Here is a 20,127-nt window from a genome sequence, read left to right as displayed (position 1 = left end):
AGGGGCCTGTGCTCTGGGACACAGTGGTCCCGGGACCACACACCACTTCCGTGTCCCCCTGCAACTTCTGAAATACTCTCACTACAGTTAGGATTTTTTTTTTTTTTTTGAGGAAAAATAACATGACAGAAATACGCAACTGAGAAGAAGCCTTTTGAAAAAGGGAACTACCGTCAGGCTAGCCTCACCAGGTAGGAGAGCTTGCTGTAATAAGGTGGGTTCCAGAAGCGACCCTACCGTGTGGGACTGAGCGCTGTCGGGGGGAGCACTGTGAAGCAGAAGAGGACAACTGGGTCGGCCTCTGGAAAGACCCATCTGAAATGAAATATAGTCTACCTAAACACAAAAATGAAAACGTGGGAGAACTAAGAAAATGGATATAAAAAAACCTTTAATAACCTTGGAGTGCTATGGTTGAGAAATGGCATAAAACCTAGAACCAATTAAAAAAACAAGAATAAAAAACACCAACATGATAACAACACCCAGGAACTTCGTGTGGCCAAAACGATGTTTTGAAAACAGGCAAATAACAAACCAGGAAAGTACAACTCTTACCCGAGGAGCTTTCCTATTATATAAAAAGGCACACGTCGGTATTAAAAAGATCAATATCCCCAAACACGAGTGGGCAAAGAACAGGAGCCAACAGTTCCCAGGAAAGTGCAAAGCTGCCCCCCACCTACACAGAAGGTTCTGGGTGCAGGTGCGTAACCCACACGACCCCCAAATGCACCAGCCCTTTCGTCCTCGAGATGTCCCCACCAGAAAGGACAGCATGCACAGAGCATCCCTGTGCGTTGCTAGAGACGTCCAGAAACCACCAGAACATCCCTAAGTCCCGTCTGAGCAACACAAGTGTGTGCAGAGTTACGAGCTGGCTCCCCAGACAGACCATCAAGCTAAAAACCAAGGTGCCAACAGGGCCAGGACCAAATCTCTCTCTCTCTCTCTTACACACATACACATACACACACACACACACACACACACACACACACACACACACACGCAGACACCATAAAGGACACGTCAAATGTGGGAATGGTGGCTCCTCTGGGGGTCGGGAGGAATCTGGAGGGCTTACTCCTCAAAAGAAAGGAGCGCTGCTGGTACCGGGCTTGCTGCGGGGTCCTGGCCCAGCCCCTCTGTGCACAGACAGACCCCCGTGTGGAGCACCTAATATCTGCCTGGGGAGAAAACGTTGCCCATGTCCCCCAGCACCTGGCCCCTAGTTATGTAGAACTATTTGATTTTCTTCCAAGAGAGAAACTTCTTGAAAGCATAGGCCGCTGCGCTGGGAACCGGGTCAATCTGCAACCAGTCTGTTCGGGGTTTAACATTTAAGCTCCACATCCCTCCATCCTGCCTAGACCCTGGCCCAGATGCATGCGGGGACCAGGGAAGCATGCTCTGGGCGCAGAACCATCCAAGGACTAGCACTTCTGGGCCGACAGGAGGTGAGCGCACAGGAGGGGAGGCGGGCGTGCTCCTTAGCCACAACCACAGCGAGCTATTCCCCACTTACTGCTAGAAACTGCAGGGGCCCCCTCTGGCCCGTGTCCCTCACCCCCAGAGCTGACCACAAATGCCAGGGCCCCTCTGATCCATGTCCCCCACCCCCAGAGCTGACCACAAATGCGGGGCCCCTTTGGCTCATGTCCCTGTCCCCCACACCCGGCATTGACCACAAATGCTATGTGAGCAGCGGCACCATGGCCACCGTCCCTTCAAAGGGCTGCTTCTCAGGGGACCCATGGCCAGAGCCACAACTTGGGTTTCTGGAGGGCTCCCCACACACCGCCGTGAAAGGGGCTATGGGGCGGGCACGAGGGGGTTCATGCTGAACACCACCGCCCTCTGTGAGTCAGGCTGGGCACAGGGTGTCCACAACCAGCCGCCCATAAATCCCCTGGAAGGGACACCCCTGGGCGCGGATGGTGAATGGGCTTCCCGGGTGGACGACACCCCACGCGTGCGTCCCATGTGACTCCCCGGGAGAGACTCTGGGAGGGTCCGCTGCTCCCAGCCCTCAGTGTCCGCGAGAGCAGAGAGCCCCCTCAGGTGTGACCTCCCAGTGCTCAGACGAGGCAACCGAGACAAACAGAACGCTCAGACAGCTGCCACTTAAAACTCAAGTTCAGAATCGACAGACGAAAGGCCCCTTGAGCAGACGCGGCACTCGCACAGTCCCAGGCCGCCTTACCAAGCTGTCCCTGTAAAATGACCGCAAGCCGCCGGCTCCCTTCTCCGCGGACACACTGACGAGATGTAGGAAGTTCCTTTGGCCTCAAAGCAAAGAGGCCGCAGCCTCGGCGGGAACACAGAGCGGGGCCCCGGGTGGGCAGGTGGCCCCTGGAAATGGCCACCGATTACAGGCGGGGAGAAGCCGCCCCGGCTGCGGCCGTGCAGGGACAACACAGACCAGCTCGTTACCTTTCGACTGAATCTTCTCACAGTTGGGGGAGATGATGATGCACTTCAGCTTCCTGAGCTTCAGGTGCTTGAGCACCTCCCTCAGCCCCAGCACCAGCCGGCGCTTGGTCTTGGCCTTGACCGGATCCTTCTGGTACATCCGGTCTTGGAAGCGCACCAGCTCTCTGAGCAGGTCCGTGACGCAGGCGTCCACCTCCTTGCTCAGCATCTGGCTGCAGTAACTGAAAGAAAAGGGCCGAGGCAGCTGCGGCAACCGCACAGCCCTCTGGGGGCCAAAGACATGGGGCTCCCGGCCCACTGGGTTTCGTGTCCTCCCTGAGCCCCGACCATAAGGGACAGAGCCACTGTGCCCAGCTCCCCCAGCGGCCCGCCACTGAGCCCCACGGCACTGCTGCCCCACGGCAGCTGCTGCTCACAAAACCCACACCCCGAGTGTGGACTGTGCCCTGGAAGGAGGCAGAGCTCCCGAGAAAGCAGAGCACGAGACGGAGCCGGCCGCTCCCCACTCATCCCCCCACAACACCAACCTCGACTGCAGAGGACCTCTGCCTTCACACCAGCAGGACAAACGCCCCGCAGATCAAGTGGCCGGATGTGGGGACAGGACGAGGACGGAAACCGGGCCTGGCCTCACGGCCGGGGCACATCACGACAGGAGGGCCCGGCGCTCAACGCCAGAGCAAGCACCACCCGCCCCGGACGGTCACTCACTCCCGGAATCTCCGGCTGTGGATCCTGGGGCAGCCAGCGCCGTCGGGGACCAGGCAGAGGCCGTCCGCCTCCTTCTGGGGCTCGGTTCTCGGCGGCTCTTCTGACTTGCGTTGCCCTGTGGGAGTGGGGGCCGCCGACTCCTCCGTCCCCTCTGCGACGCCACAGAGAAAGAGGCCGTGGCACGCACCTGCGGGGTGGGGTCTCCAGAGCAGCCCCGTCACAACGCCACCGCGGTGACGGGACGCGTGCTGATGGCTTGGGAGAAACAGAAGGACCACCTCCCGCTCTGCTCCCTCCCCAACCCGACTTAGCCACTGTCGATCGCTGGAGGGACACTCCTACAATTTACCATTTTAGCCGTCCCGAAATGGGCAGTTCAGTTGCCAGATTTAATTTTGATATTTAACCTGAAGTTCGTATCGCCCAGTTTTAAAAGCAGTTTTACACAGTCCTTGACTCTTCATACATAACGGTTCAGACCGCTTCTTCAGCAAATGACCCTTTGGTGAGATCCAAACTCAAACATCCCAACTACGAGCTTCAAGCTCATGGTCCCCCCGTGACTTCTGGAGACTTCCAAGTACACGGGAGGGGACACATAACCAGAGGAGTCTGCCCACCAGGACAGCACGTGACGGACGTCTGGGGGGCGGACCCGGAAAAGCCCCGGGAAGCCCGCCTGGCAGAAGGCGTCTAAGGGTGGATGGCAGTGGACCCCCAAGCCCAGAGCCCCTCCAGGCACATGCTGACAGGAGGGGGTGCCCACGTCCTACACACACACACACACACACACACACACACACACGCGCACACATTGCCGGTGCCCCTGCTTCTGGTGACCCCAGAGGGGAAACTCCCTGGACGCCCACCTGCCACGTGGCCTGTGAACACACCCCAGGGCTACACGGCAGGGGACTACCGCCACAGGCCACAGACACGCCGCGGGCTGGAGGGGCACAGGTGGCAGGATTCCCCTGGAACAAAGTCTGGGCGAGGCCCCGGGCCGAGGGCACGGGGGCTGCTGTGCTTCTGAGCCGGGCGCCGTGCTCCCTCTGTGAGAAGTCCGCGAACCGCAGGCTCACGCTCCGTGTCCTGCTCTGAGCGCGTAGCTCAGTAGAAGCTCCCGAGCGTGTTCTCCACACGGCACCACGACCCACGCTGCTGGGAGAACTGCCCTGCACTTACTGGCGGTCACCGTCACGGCCACTTCAGGTCGCGGGAACCGTTTGAGGACTCACGGATCGCCCTGGGGGCCTCGCCCCGCTGTCCCCAGAGTCTGGAGCGCAGGCGCCAGGAGATGTGTCCGCCCACGGGGGCTCCGACAACGACCGGCCGTCACGACCGGGCTCCCGACGGCCCTGCACACGGCCGCCCCCGCCAGAGCCCGCGGGGCAGCAAACGCGCTCCGTACCTGAGGGCTCGGCCTGTTCCAGGGCCTCGTCGCCACCGCTCTCCCCGTCCAGCGCGGCGTCACTGGCGGGAGCCGGGCTCACGGTGTTTTCTTGGAGACGCTGCTGCTTTCTCTCCTGCCGTTCTTTCAAAATAATCTTTAAAATTAAAGAAGCGATTAAAACACCTACACACTTGTCCTCTTAAGTGAAAAGCTCCCCTGCAAAACACGCCACCCGACGTCAGCTCACGGACGCCGCGCCTCCCCAGGGCCTGCAGAGCCGGGCACACTGGACCCGGGCCACCCTCCGCCGGCCGCGACAGCCCCAACGGGACCCGTATCCATGGAATCTGAACGGCAGGCAGATGACCCCGGGTGGGGTGAGAAGGAGGACGTCACGGCCAAGCACTCCCCGCCTGCAGCAGCAGGGGCGCCCTGCCGCGTCCCCTCTGCCCTGTCACCCAGGGGGGGACCGCTCGTCAGAGAACCACACACGCCTCTTCACAGGGCACATGCAAGGGGAGTCCACATCCACACATAAAACGCTAGGAGCCGGAAGACGTAACGCACACACAGGAGAGTCCTAGGTTTTTCCGCACCCCGTTTCAAATGGCCACCCTGTACCTTCTTCAACGACGTCGGCTTCTTGGCTTTGGGGACCTCCCTCTGCTTCCCCTTCTTCATCAGCGGGGCACTGGAGTCCAAGGGGTTGTGTGGGGTCTTCACCTGGCTGAAGTGGCCCTTCTTCCCCGACACGGGGTCTCTGGAGAGAACCGGCACCGCCCCAACTGCCACACGGAGGGGACGCACTCATCAGGACGCCGCCACACTGCCCGTCCGCCCGTGACCTCCCTCGTCCTCATCAAACGGATGCTCACACAGCCCTGTCATAGGTAACGGCTCTCAGGGGAGTTTAGTGTCTTCTGGGGGAGATCCAAAAGAGCCATCAACTGATCTGGGGAGAAGCGTCGTCCTATCCCTGTGATGGCACCTGCACGCTGCCCGGGAGAGGGTAGACTGGGGGTGGGGTGGGCCCCCGGGTGGGCCCCCACCCCCCCACCCTCCTGACACTAGGTATTTCCAGACAGCGCGTACTCACGACGGCTCTCCCAAGGAGTGCCTCCCCATTTCCAGCTGACCCTGCCTCTGCAGAAGGGGCCACGGGTTTCCACACATCCCTCCTCCCTCCCTAGCTTATAAGATTCTAGGAATTCTTCTGGCAGATTCTTGAGTTTTCCAGACAAAAATACACTCTCCTCGATCAGCTCCTGTGCAGCTGGTGACAAGCGCCCCACCATCCACACAAGATCACAGTCGCGCCTTGCCGTTTCCGCTGCGCTTTCCCATCCTGCTCCCCTTCCCAGATCGTTCCGGCTCCGAGGAAACCCTCTCTTCCCTTTCTCGGGGACCATTTCCACACACACACACCCCAGAAAAGAGAACGGGACAACACCCCCCACGTCCCCACCATACAGCGTTAAGGACCCCACTATCTCCCTGCCCTCCTCGGGTCTGGAATACAGAGGTTACTGGCGTCTTCCCTGGCGGCACGCCGGGTGCCCTGCTTCGGCCCACAACGGGTCTGTACTCCGGCTCCAAGCCACCGCCAGCCCCGCGCAGCTGCTGGGATCTCCGAAGCTGTGCTCCCACGGTCGGTTTGAGACGTACACGCGACGAGCCGTTGTTGAACCACCCCCCACCCCCACCCCCCGTGCTGACCCTGCTCACATCCGCTCGCTCTGTCCCTAATGCCACCTCCCAAGGCAGGACCTCCGCCGGGCTCCTGTGACTCCCGCCGCCTGGGCCCCTCCCGTCTGCCCTCTGCCAGGCGACTCTCTACACACGGCATGAGCGGGTTGCCTGGGATCCCTCCCACACGCACAGTGAAGACGCCAACCCCCAGCCCAAAGAGCAGCCACCAGGCAGGACACAGCTGTCATGACACATCACGTCAGCCCCCTCGGACGCGACCAAAGGCTGACAGCAAACGACACAGCTCTACCGGGTGCTCCATCGAAGTCCGGTGGGAACAGCACGGTCTGGGGCATCCCGTCCGGGGTGCTCCCATTCTCTCCCTGCCGACAGCTGGCTGCAGCAGGGCGGAGGAGCACCTGTGAAAACCTGCAGCTTCACGGTCTCTGCCGGAAGGGGCTGCTGGAATCAGAGCGTGAGCGTTCAGAGAGGTGACCCGGCAGCAGGCCGGGCAGGCAGCCTCGGCGGTGGTCGTCTGCGGGCAAGCAGCAGGGCGAGAGCCAGGCCGCCCACATCCCTGCCGGCGACAGAGCCCTCGTGCGTGTGCGGGCATCACACGAGTCCCAGGGCCCCGAGCCACGGCCGGCCTGAGCACGGCCCGCAAGCGAACACACACCTGCGACCACACGGGCGGAGGCGCCTGTGCCATCTCCACGCGTTTGAGCACAACCTCCGGTGCGTGTGCCGTGCAGATGCAGGAGTGACCCCTGGAGCGCCACGGACAGTAGGAACAGGGAAAAGCCACCGAGCTGAGACACCAGCGAGCTCTCAGATCCAGACCTGCGCAGCTACTAAAAAATTCCCAACGAAACCACTGCCATCACTGCTCTCGGGGGGTGGGGGTGGGGGTGGGGGGTGGCGGGATTCCGAATCCCGAGCTGCGACAACATGCTAACTAAAATGTTCACTATTCTCAAGAAATTCTGAGACTTTCAGAAAAGGATGAGAAGAGAAGCCGGGGGAGCGCTGCTAGCTGCGGGACATGGCCGACGAGGGACTCGAGGCAAATGTGTGAGCACATCTGAAGCCAGGGATTCGATGACAAGAAACCGTAGAGGGGGCCCCGCAGTAGACCTGACACGGCAGAAACGCCAGTGAGGATGCAGAGGAATCAATACAAGCGATTCAGTCCCAAGAAAACACTCAGAGGGATTAAGAAACGCGACCCGACCCGAGGACAGTGGGGCGACGGCCCGCAGACTGACGCACGCATAACGTGGGGTGAGGGGGACGAGAGAAACAGGCCTGAAAGTTCCCGAGTCTGAGGAGAGCATCGGTGCCCAGAGCCAAGGCACAGCCAAGGCAGGGCGCACGGAGACAGATGCACAGCACATGCGCCCGGGCCCAGTGCTGAAGGTCGACCAGAGAGAGCAGGGGGACAGCAGCTCACCACAACGGGAGCGGGACCAGGGGCACCTGCCGTCTCGCAGATGACAGTGGAGGCCAGAGCGCGACGGCACCCGGAGCACAGGCACGTGTGTTGGCCAGTGTCCCGGCGCCCTTTTTCCAGTCAGATTCGCACCCTGTGTCTCTCTGCAGCAATTCGCACAAGATCTTAATCTTCTTCATCATTATTACTGCTCGTGGTGATCTGTGACCAGTGATCTTGGGACTTCCCACCGCAACTGTTCGGAGCCCCACGAGCCACGCGCGTGTAAGACGCGGAACCTAATCGGTAAGTGTTATGCGCGGACTGCTCTACTGACCGGCCGTTCCCCGGTCTCTGTCCCCTTCCTTGGGCCCCCCCAGGCCCCGAGACACAGCGGCACTGAAATCAAGCCAGCTGACAGTCCCGCCAATGGCCTCTACGTGCTCAGCCACGAGGCGGCCCGGTGAAAGCCGAGACCGGCCAAAGCCAAAGCTCTTGTGACTGCCACGGTGGTTCCTGAAGGGCGCTAACTGCCACTCCAGCGAACGCACGGGCAGTAAGAAAGTAGAAGCGGGAGAGCCTGGGTGGCTAGGCCGGTAAAGCGTCCGACTCTTGATTTCGGTCCACGTCACCATCTCACAGTCACGAGATCAAGCCCCGCATCAGGCTCTGTGCTGGGACCCGCTCAAGATTCTCTCTCCCCCCTGCCCTCCACCACTTGCATGCTCGCCCACCCTTTCTAAATTTTTTTTACTGTTTATTTTTGAGAGCGCACACGCCCTAGCAGGCTGGCTGAAAACAGGCCTAGGGTATTCGGAAAGGGGGAGGTGCAGAGAGGGGGGGGAGACAGAGAATCCGAAGCAGCCTCCAGGCTCTGAGCTGTCAGGACAAAGCCAACGTGGGGCTCAAACCCATGAACCGAGAGATCGTGACCTGAGCCGAAGTCGGACACTTAACTGACAGAGCCACCCAGGTGCCCCTCTATTTCTTAACAGGAAAAAAAAAAAAAAAGGGAAAACAGCCTTATTGCTGACGTGGAGAACGTTTTAGTGGCCTGGCCAGAAGATGAAACCGGCCGCAGCCTTCCCTTCGGAGAAGCCTAACCCAGAGCGAGGCCCTGACTCTTCAGTCCCGTGAAGGCTGACAGAGGTGAGGAGCCTGCAGAGGACGAGTCTGAAGCGAGCGGAGGTGGTTTCGGGAGGACTGAGGAAGGAGGCCGTCGCCCCGACGTGGAAGTGCTGGAAGGGGCAGCTGCGGCAAGTTCTCTAGAGCATCCGGCTGAGGGGATCACGACGGCGGCCGCACTCACCGGCAGGTGTTCGGGGCCGAGGCCAGAGCCTCCCGTAGGAAGAAGATGCCACCCAGGACTTTCCGTGGCTGGAGAGGAGAAGTCGGCGCCTGGCTTCAAAGCTTCCAAAGGGGGGCCGGCCGTCTCATCGGGGCTAATACGGCTGGTGACTTTAAGTTGAAGCCAATGCTCATTGACCATTTTGAAAATCCTAGGGTCTTTTAAGGCTAAATCTTACTTCTGGGGAAGACAGCAGAGTAGGAGGGTCCTAGGCTCAGCCCATCCCATGGTTACACCTAGATAACAGCCACGTGAGTGTAAATAACCCAGAAAAGGACCTGACAGGCAGAACAGACTCTCCCCAGCTAAATGTATGGAAGAGGCCACATCAAAGATGATAGGAAGGGGGGAGACACGGCCTGGAGCCAAATGGACCTGTAGGACCGTCCACAGGAGGGAGAAATGCAGCAGGTGCAGAGTGGAGAAGGGGAGACCCCACACCAGACACCCAGAACCCACAGTGGGAAGATGAATCACCATACTCGGCTTTGAAAACCGGACAGGTCTAACACTGTGGGTTCTTAGTCAAGCAGGGCATAGCACCTGAAACGTTAAGAATCAATAACTCTGCGCCGGGAGAACTGGAGGGCTACGGGAAACGGAGACCCACCCTCACAGAGACAGCACGCTAGCCTTGCTGAGGTACAGCCTACAAGCAGCAGGCTGAAAACAGGCCTGGGGTATGCGGGAGGAAGATATGTTTACTGACCTCAGAGCATGGGCCGGAGGGGCAGGGATCCTCAGAAGACTTCTCCCAGAACACAAGACCTGGCAGGTGCCACTTCCCTCCCCCACCCCCCAGCCGAGACACCCAGGAACCTGTGGGAACCAGCACAGAGTGAACACTCTCCACCTTGCTTGGTAACACTGTGTCCTGCCCACACCCCAGCCCTGCACTCTCCTGAGGACCTGCCCCCCTACCCTGGCCTCGGCAGCTTTCTGGGGCAGAGCGGCAGGCCCCCTCCCACAGTGGACTGGACCTTGCCAGCACTGTGCCCCTCACTCCCATGCTCTTCTGCAGACCTATCCCCTGCATCCAGGCCTGCCTCCGGGAGTTTTCCTTGTGCACCGCAGGTCCCCAGTGGCAGCGGACCAGCAGGGACCTTGCTGGTATCAGGAGCTCCGCCCCAGAGCTCTCCTGTCAATCTCCCCCTCCAATGTGCCCTGGGCCCAAGCCCATCCAAACCAGTGCCACCAGCCAGGCAGTGAGCAAGCAACTCCACAAGAGCCCAGCACCACTCCCAAGTGACTCCTGCCCCAGGATAGGGGACAATCACCACACACACCGGTCCGACTGTGGCCCCAACAGTGGGCAGGGGTCGGACATGTGGTCTGATTGCAGGACCCACCCACCAACACAAGCTTCTCAGGAGACAACACAGGGAAAGCTCCCTGCAGTTCGGTCGGTGCTACCACATTGCCCGCAAACATCCGGTCTGACTCAAGCCTACAGCAGCCCCTGACTGGTGAGCTCACAACACGGGACCAAACACTGCCCAAAACAGGCACAGAGAGCCATTGCAGACTGAAGGAAAAAGTGCCTAGGCCACAACAGGAGGGCACATGCAACACATGCAGGTGACGTCCCTGAAACGCCAGGCCCTAGGGAACAGGGGATGCTGCACCACAGGGCACTGCAGCACCTCTTCCTCATAAGGCCACGACTTCCAAGAGCAGGAGACACAGCTGACTTTCCTAACACACAGAGAAACAGAGAATTAGACAAAATGAGGAGACAGAAGAGTATGTCCCAAAGAAAGAACACGGCAAAATCGGAGCAAGAGAGCTAAGCGAAATGGAGTTAAATGATATTCTTGACAGAGATTTAAAGTAATGGTCATAAAAAAAACTCAGTGGACTTGAGAAAAGAGTGGAGGACCTCAGTGACACCCTTGACAAAGAGAGAGAAAATGTAAATAACCAATCAGAGACAAAGAACTTAATAACTGGATTAAAGTGCACGAGATGGAATAAACTGTAGACTAGAGGAAGCAGAAGAAAGAACCGATCAGTGACCCGGGGAACGTAACAATGGAAAACGAAAACCATCAAGTAGAAAAGGAGAGAGAAAAAGAAAAAAAAATGAAAAAAGACTAAGGGAAGGAACTTAGCAGTACCATCAAGTGTCATAACATTCATATTATAGGAGTTCCAGAAGAGAAAGGAGGGCAGAAAGCTAATTTAAAGAAATAATAGGTGAAAACTTCCCAAATCTGGGGAAAGAAACAAAAATCCAGATGCAGGAGGCACAGAGCTCCCCTGCCATACACACAAAATAAACCCAAGGAGGTCCACCCCAAAATACTTAGTAACTAAAATGGCAGAGGGGCACTGTGTGGCTCAGTCCGTTGAGCGTCTGACTTCGGCTCAGGTCATGATCTCACAGTTTGTGGGTTTGAGCCCCGTGTCGGGCTCTGTGCTGACAGCTCGGAGCCTGGAGCCTCCTTCGGATTCTGTGTCTCCCCCCTCTCTGCCCCTCCCCTGCTCACACTCTGTCTCTCGCTGTCTCTCAAAATACATAAATGTATAAAAAACAAAAAACTTAAAATGGCAGAAATTACTGATAAAGGGACAATTTTAAAACCAGTGAGGGAGAAAACAGTTACATACCAGGGAAACCCCATAAGGTCATCAGCTGATTTTTCAGCAGAAGCTCTGCAAGCCAGAAGGGAGTGTGGCACGATCTAGTCAAGATGCTGAAAGGAAAAAACTTGCAGCTGACAACACTCTAGCCAGCAAGGCTGTCATTCAGAATAGAATGAGAGAGGAAGAGTTTCCCAAACAAACAAAAGTTAAAGTTAAAATTCATCACCACTAACCGAGCCCTACAAGAAATTTTAAAGGAGCCTCTGTAAGTGGAAAGGAAAAACCACATAAGCATGAGTAAGAAAGGCAGGGAGCACAAAAGCAGTAAAATTAAGCGTTGTCTATAAAACTCAGTCAAGGAATTCACAAAATAAAAGGATGTAAACTATGACACCATATACCCAAAACACAGTGGGAAAGGAGTAAAAATTTAGTGCTTTTAGAATGGATTCAAACTTAAATGACCAACAACTCAATACAAACTACGTATAAGATATGATATGGAAACCTAATGACAACCACAAATCAAACACTGGTAACACATATGCAAAAATAAAAAAAAAGAACTGTAAGTATATCACTAAAGAAAGCCAGCAAACCATGAGAGAAGAGAGCAAGAGAAGGAACAGAGACGATCTACAAAAAGAATCATAGAACAAGTAACAAAATGACAACGAATATGTTTCTATAAATAGTTACTTTGGATGTAAACGACTAAACGCTCCAGTCAAAAGACATAAGACAGAATGAACTAAAACAAAACACTTAAATGTTGCCTACAAAAGCCTCATTTCAGACCTAAAGCCACATGCAGATTGAAAGGGAAGGGATGGAAGAGTGTTTATCCTGCAAAGAGAAATGAAAAGATAGGCAGCGTAGCAATGCTTTTATCAGACAAAATAAACTTTACGACAAAGACTAAAACAAGAAACAAAGAAGGACACCCTATACTCATAAAGGGGACAATGCAACAAGACAATAACTGTAAACATGTACGCACCCAACGTGAAGGTGCCCAGACACAAAGCAGCTACTAAAAAACATAAAGGGAGTAATCAATAGTAACACGTTAACAGTAGGGGACTTTAACGCTCCACTTACGGCAATGGGCAGACAATCCAAGCAGGAAATCAGCAAGGAAACAATGGCTTTGAATGACACATTTGACCAGATGGATCCAACAGATATATTTAGAACATTTCATCATAAAACAGAGTGTACACACTTTTCGAAGCGCACATGGAACATTCTCTGGAAGAGATCACAGATTAGGTCACATAACCAGTCTCATCGAATTCAAAAAGAGAGAAGTCATTCCATTCATCTTTTCTAACCACAGCACTATGAAACCAAGAATCACAAAGAAAAATTTGGAAAGACCAAAAATAACTGGAGGTTAAACAACATACTACTAAACAATGAATGGGTCAACTAAGAAATCAAAAAGCACGTGGAAACAAATGAAAATGAAAACATGACAGTCCAAAACCTTTGGGATGCAGCAAAAGTGGTTTTAAAAGCAAAGTTTACAGCAATACAGGCCTACCTTAAGAAACAAGCAAAGTCTAAAATAAACAACCTAACCTTACACCTAAAGGAGGTGGAAAAAGAACCAACCAACCCCCAAACCAGTAGAAGGAAAAAAATCATAAAGATTATAGGAGAAATAAATGATATGGGAACTAAACAAAAAACAAAACAAAACAATAGAACAGATCAATGAAACCAAGAGCTGATTCTTTGCAAAGATCAACAGAAGCGATAAACTTTTAGCCGGACTCATGGAAAAAAAAACAGAGGACTGAAATCAACAAAATCAGAAATGAACGAGGAAAAATAACTAACACCACAGAAACACAGAGAATTATACAAGAATATTACTGAAAATTATATGCCAATAAACTGTACAACCTGGAAGAAAGGATAGATTTCTACTAACATATAACCTCCACTAAACTGAATCAGGAAAAAAATACAAAATTTGAACAGACCAATTACCAGCAAGGAAATTGCATCACTCATCAAAAACCTCCCAACAAACTCAAGTCCAGGACCAGAGAGGGCCTCATAGGTGGATTCTACCAAGCATTTAAAGAAGAGTTAACACCTATTCTTCTCAAACTATTCCAAAATATAAAAGAGGAAGGAAAGCTTCCAAATTCATTCCATGAGGCCAGCATTATCCTGACACCAAAACCAGATAAAGACACTACAATAAAAGAGAACTGCAGACCTCCATCACTGATGAACACAGATGCAAAAACTCTCAAGAAAATATGAGCAAACTAAATTCAACAACACATTAAAAAAAATCATCTACCACGATCAAGTGGGGCTTATTCCTGGGATGTAAGTGGGGCTCAATATTTGCAAATCAATGAATGTGATACAACACATCAACAAGAGAAAGGATAAGAACCATATGATCATTTCAACGAATGCAGAAAAAACATCTGACAAACTACAACCACCATTCATGTTAAAAAGCCTTAACAAAGTAGATCTACAGGAAACACACTTCAGCATAATAAAGGCCACATGTGAAAAATCCACAGCTCACATCATCCTCAACGGTGAAAAACTGTGGGCTTTCCCCTAAGGTCAGGAACAAGACAAGGATGTACACTCTCACCACTTTTATTCAACAAAGTACTGGAAGTCCCAGACACGTTAATCAGACAACAAAAAGAAAGAAAAGGCTTCCAAACTGTAAGGAAAAAGTCAAAATTTCACTATTTTTAGATATGATACTATATACAGAAAACTCTAAAGACTCCACCAAAAACTACTAGAACTGATAAATGAATTCAGTAAAGTCACAGGATACAAAATCAATGTACAGAAATTTGCTGTATTTCTACGCACTAAGAACGAAATAGACTGAAGAGAAATTAAGAACAGTCCCATTTACAACTGCACCAAAGATAATAAAATACCTAGGAATAAAGTTAACCAAGGAGGTGAAAGACACGTACTCTGAAAACTATACAACCCCAGTAGAAGAAACTGAACATAACACACACAAATGGAAAGATATTCCATGCTCATGGGTGGGGAGAACAAATATCGTTAAGACGTGCATACTACCCAAAGCAATCTACAGATTTAATGCAACCCCTATCAAAACATCGAAGCATTTTTCACAGAACTAGAATAACCCTAAAATCTGAATGGAACAACAGAAGACCCCGAATAGCCAAAGCAATCTTAAGAAGAATAAAACTGGAGGTATCATAATCCCAGACTTCAAGCTCTACCACAAAACTGTAGTAATCGAACCAGCACAAAAACGGACACATAGATCAATGGAACAGGATAAAGAAGCTAGAAATAAACCCACAATTGTATGGTTCACTGACCTTCAACAGTGGAGACAAGAATACATAATGGGAAAAAGTCTCTTCAACAAATGGTGCTGGGAAAACCGGACAGTTACACGCAAAGTAATGAAACAACTGCTTTCTTACACCATACACAGAAACAAGTTGAAAACTGATTAAAGACCTAAATTCGAGACCTGAAACCATAAAAATCCCAGAAGAGGGCACAGGCACTAATTTCTCTGACACTGGCTGTAGCAGAATTTTTCTAGATATGTCTCCTGAGATTAGGGAAATACAAACAAAACTACTGAGACTTTATCAAAATAAAAAGCTTCTGCCCAGTGAAGGAAGCAATCAAACTTAAAGACAACCTTCTGAATGGGAGAAGTTACATGCAAATGACATAGGCAACAAAGGGTTAGTATCCAAAATACATAAATAACTTACACAACTCAACACCAAAAAAACAAAACAAACAAAAACCAAAAAACCAAACAATCCAATTAAAAACAGACAAAAGGAGCGCCTGGGTGGCTCAGTTGGTTGAGCGTCCAACTTCGGCTCAGGTCATGATCTCAGTCTGTGGGTTTGAGCCCCACGTCAGGCTCTGTGCTAATAGCTCAAAGCCTGGAGCCTGCTTTGGATTCTGTGCCTTCCTCTCTCTCTACCCCTCCCCTGCTCATGCTCTGTCTCTAAAATAAATAAAAACATTAAAAAATTTTTTAATAAAAAAAAAAAAAGACAAAAGACATGAACAGACACTTCTCCAAAGACGACATTCAGATGGCCAACAGGTGCATGAAAAGATGCTCAACATCACTAATCATCAGGCCTCTAAAAGCCCTCCCTTTGCTCCTGCCCTGTGCCTGCCGTCTACCCTGTTGCCAGCCAAGGCCACACCTCCTGTCTCTAAGAACCTGGGAGTACAATAAAACTGTGTTCTCCTGAGCCTCTCCTCTGTCTCCTCCTGTGGCCACACCTGACTCACCATCCCATTAAAAAATACAGAACAAGCCCAAAGCTAACTGCCGAGGAAAAGCGGACTTTGCCCACATGTAAAGGTAAAAACAAATTACCAACTTCTACCAAAGCACCTGGGTTGGTCTGAGACACACAGTCAGAGCCCTGCAGACCTTTCCCAAACAGACGAGTTGAGACAAGTAAGGCTCAGGGAGGGCTATCCGAGGGGCAGCGGTCCCGGGCGTTGGTGTGTATGTACCCAGACTGGTGACGGATCCAAGCGTGGATCCTGGTAAGAATACAACTACCAGCATCACCGAGACAGTCCAGGAAACTGACATATACAACGTGAGTAAATCTCAAACACCCTGACGCACGAAAGAAGCCTTACATGAAGGAGCGTGTACCACCAAGTCCCTTCACGCGAAGCTCTCGGACAGGAAAAACGATTCTGTGGCAGACCTAGAATCCACACGGGGCTGCCTGGGGCAGCGGCAGGGACGGGCTGGGAGGGGCCGGAGGGAGCTCCCGAGGATGCTGACGGGAGTCTGGGTCCCACAGGTCTGCGTGTGCCAAAACCCTGCAGAGGGCCTACCCAGGATGTGCGCACCTCACTATATGCACGCTTTGCCTCCAAAGAGAAACGACCCATAAACGGAGGCTGAGCTCTAGGTGATGACGTGCACGCCCCCACAGGCAGGGGCAACGTCGGCAATGTGCAACTTGGAAATACAGCCAAAAAACAAAACAAAAACGACACAAAAAAAAAATGATGGGCGGACAGGCCAGGGTCTGCTGGGGTCCCTTTCTTAAAAGGCCAGAGAGTAGACATCTCAGGCCCCTGAGCATCCGAGTGTTGCAATATTTAACCGTCACTTCCAAAGTCATCACGTTTAAGTAACTTGTAAAAATCTAGTCTCTTAACCATTCCGAAACGCACAACCCGGGGCATCAATCACGCACAGTGTTGCGCGACCATCATCGCTCCCCATTCCCCAAGGATGTTCGTGCCCCCACGGAAAGTCTGTCCCCGCTCAACAGGAAGTCCACGTACCCTCAACCCCCACGACCCTCTAATCCACTCTCTGCGTCTTTGTCTACTCTGGATACTTCCCGTACCACGTGCCCTGCGGAGGCTGGCTCGTTTCGTCAGCACACCGTTGTCACGTCCACCCACGTGGGCGCGGGTGGCAGGGCCGCCTTCCTTGCCACGGTTGAGGAGCGGCCACCGGACGCCTGGACCCCGCTCAGTAGCCGTCTGCGCGGGTACACACCCGGGGGGTGGGGGCTTCCGCCTTTAACTGTGGTGATAAAGCCGCTACGAACACCGGCTTGCACGCGTCCGAGCCCGTTTTCAACTCTTCCGGGGGCACAGAGGAATGGAATTGCCGGGCACGTGACAACCTCCACTTAGCGTTCTGAGGAGCTGCCAGCCGGCTTCCCAAGTCAGTCTCGGCATCTCACGCCCCCCGGAGCCCCCATCTCTCGACATCCCCGCCAACGCCTGCTATTTCCCGTGTCTGACTGCGGCGACCACAGCAGGTGAGAGGAGCCAGCTCGCTGAGGCGCTCGCTTGCATTTGTGCGATGACTGATCCTTGGAAAATCTTTTCACGGGTTACTGGTCCCGTGTGGATCTTCTTGCGGAGCCGAGTCGACGCCTCTGCCTGTTTTTCAGCAGGTGTTTATCGTTGAGTTGTAGGAAGAGTTCGTAGATCTTTGGACATCAAACCCTCATCAGATACGTGACTTGCAAACATGGTCTCACATTCTGCGAGTAAATTATCTTTTCACTTTCTTGAAAATATCCTCTGGTACACAGAAGTCCTTGGTTGGTTTTTATTTACGTGGTCCTGTTCGCTAATTACGAGTCATGAAACTGACTTTTGTTTTCTTCCAGCATTTTTACGGGTTTAGTTCGCACACTTAGGTCACTGCCCCATTTTGAGGAAAATGATGTATATGGCGTGAGGCAGAAGCCCAGTTTTCTGTGGTGTGTAGAAATCCAGCTGTCCCAGCACCATCTTTAAAAGTGTTCCCTGTTCTTTTAATGAACATAGTTGGCCAAAGATTCACCACCCATAGATATGTGGGTTTATCTCTGGACTCCCGATCCATCCTGCTGGTTATCTTTCTCCTTATCCCACTACCATGCACTCTGGATTCTACAGAAATACCTCTGATTACAGGATACAACAGTCACAGAGCAGTCGGGATGAAAAAACCCTTACCCGAGAACACCACCGGCTTGGAGGACACTCTTGCGCTCTGGGCGTGCTGCTTCTTTTCCAAGGCTGCCAGCATCCCCCCCAAATCCAGCTGTACTGGAACCTGGCTCTTCTTTCCACTGTTTTTAAAATTATTCTAAGGAATTAAAAAATCAGAAGTTTATTTAGAATACTACTTCTCCCAACCCTTTGTGACAATCCTCTACAAGATAAAATGAAACAGATTCAGAGACCATAAAAATCTTCTAAAAATTAAAGGAATCCCAAACGATGCCACATTATCTTTTTTTTTTTTTAATGTTTTTTTGAGAAAGAGACAGAGTATGAGCTGAGGGGAGCAGAGAGAGAGGGAGGCAGAAGATCCCAAGCAGGCTCCGGGCTCTGAGCTGTCAGCACAGAGCCCGACACGGGGCTCAAACTCACAAACCGTGAGATCATGACCTGAGTCGAAGTCGGACGCTCAACTGACTGAGCCACCCAGGTGCCCCCCACATTATCTTTCAGTATTACTGCCACGGTTGTTTATTTCCTCCTTCTCTCAGAGCCCTGGGTTTATAATTACACCAGCAACATTTCAGTCTACGGCTACACTGTGAATAAGAGTGCATACTTATGGATAAAAAACCAAGACCTGTAGGAAGTCTGGCAACAAAAGTTTGTGTGAGGCTAAGTGACTGGTGTCACTGACTCACCCATCCAGTCTGCAACTGCCCAGGTGAGTCAACTGAATGCCGTGAAGTCATGGGGAAAGGATTCAAAATACACACAGCAGGTAAGTATTAAATTTAGGCACAGAGTGGGATATACTCAGCAAATGTAAGCTCTGTCTGGAAGACTGCTGCACGCATGCGCTCCAGCACCCCCACTCCTGCCATCCTGCCTGGACGAGGGTCCACGTCAGGGGCGAACACAAAGGGCCCCACAGACCCGCTACAGAGACCTCCGCAGGCAGGGATGGAAGGTGACCCAGTTATGACACGGGAATCCCGTTAATCTGCACACGGGCTGAGAATTTTACTTCTCGCAAATGTGAAATTATTCCACCTCAAAAGGCAAAAGGACAACGAAGATGCTGGAGACGAGAGAAGACACCAGCCACGTGCAACCTCTCCATCTAGGTGGCGAATCCCAAGTTCAGCCCTGAATCCACCGGGGCAGGGGCGGGGGGCGGGGAGCGCGCCTCAAGGGGACCCAGCTCTTCACTTTGTATGAATCTTGGAGGCTCTCTTATTTTGGTTCCGTTAGACACTGCTGCCTCACAAAGGAATTCTTGTCCCCCCGTATAAACGGAGTCAATTTATTCCCTTCAAGTCCAAGTTTCCTCAGCAGCCCGTGCCCCTCCTTTCTGACACAGCAGTGGCAGTCAGTGACCAAGTCTCGGTACAAAGATGACAAAACATTTGAGCTTAGAGCATGTTTCTGTCAACATGCTAGGTGTGATTCTCCAATGAAGGAATGAATCACAACAAACCACCTGTCTTGGTACATAGAGAAATCTGGAAAATAAGGTTTAGCCGAGCAAGAAAAGTTCAGCCTGGAGCGGTGATGGGTTCGACCGGAACATTACCTGTGGCTGCTGTCTGGATTGAAGTCGCGGAGATGCCCCTCGGTCCCTGCGCTCAGACGCCGCAGCCAGGCTGGGAAAGTCCTCGGCGTCCTGAGCAAACCACACACCCTTTAGCCATCCGCGGACCACGAGCAAGTGTGCCTACGTGCAAGCCCTTCCTTGCTCACGTCCTTCTGTCTGTAACGAGCCCCACACAAGTCCTCAAGGGCACCCACACCAGCCCCACGCTGTCTGACTCTTAGATTTACGGTGCAATGTTGTAATCCTCCCCCCCCCCGCCCCCCCCCACAGGGAGCGAGCAGGGTCCCGAGGACACGGGGGCCCCTGACCCCCTGGGCACAGGCTGCAAGCGTGTTGGTCTAGACTCAGGAGACAGAACCTCCCTGTCTCGTGTGCTGACCCCAAGCTAGAAAATAGGGCAGGGGGCCTCTAACAACGACGTTCCCGCCATTTAAAAG

General features: G+C 52.8%; 1 protein-coding gene across 5 annotated transcripts in view; it reads right to left on the bottom strand.

Annotated features, from left to right (window-relative positions):
* SECISBP2 (SECIS binding protein 2) overlaps positions 1-20,127 on the bottom strand; it is a 39,273-nt gene that overhangs the window by 3,168 nt on the left and 15,978 nt on the right. For 3 of the 5 annotated variants that reach the window (XM_078436087.2, XM_078436089.2, XM_078436090.2), the window contains 6 exons: positions 19,670-19,759; positions 18,106-18,238; positions 5,162-5,325; positions 4,559-4,694; positions 3,148-3,334; positions 2,437-2,657 (listed from right to left, as the gene is read on the bottom strand). In XM_078436087.2, the coding sequence (XP_078292213.2) occupies positions 2,437-2,657; positions 3,148-3,334; positions 4,559-4,694; positions 5,162-5,325; positions 18,106-18,238; positions 19,670-19,759 (931 nt within the window). The remainder of the gene's footprint in view (positions 1-2,436; positions 2,658-3,147; positions 3,335-4,558; positions 4,695-5,161; positions 5,326-18,105; positions 18,239-19,669; positions 19,760-20,127) is intronic. The other 2 variants (XM_078436088.2, XM_078436091.2) reach the window with 2 other exon arrangements.

Source organism: Panthera onca, chromosome D4 (assembly GCF_046562875.1).
Source record: "Panthera onca isolate mPanOnc1 chromosome D4, mPanOnc1 haplotype 2, whole genome shotgun sequence".
Taxonomy (NCBI): Eukaryota; Metazoa; Chordata; class Mammalia; order Carnivora; family Felidae; genus Panthera; species Panthera onca.
Note: the sequence above shows the minus strand (reverse complement) of the source record. Positions and strands in the feature narration are given on the sequence as shown.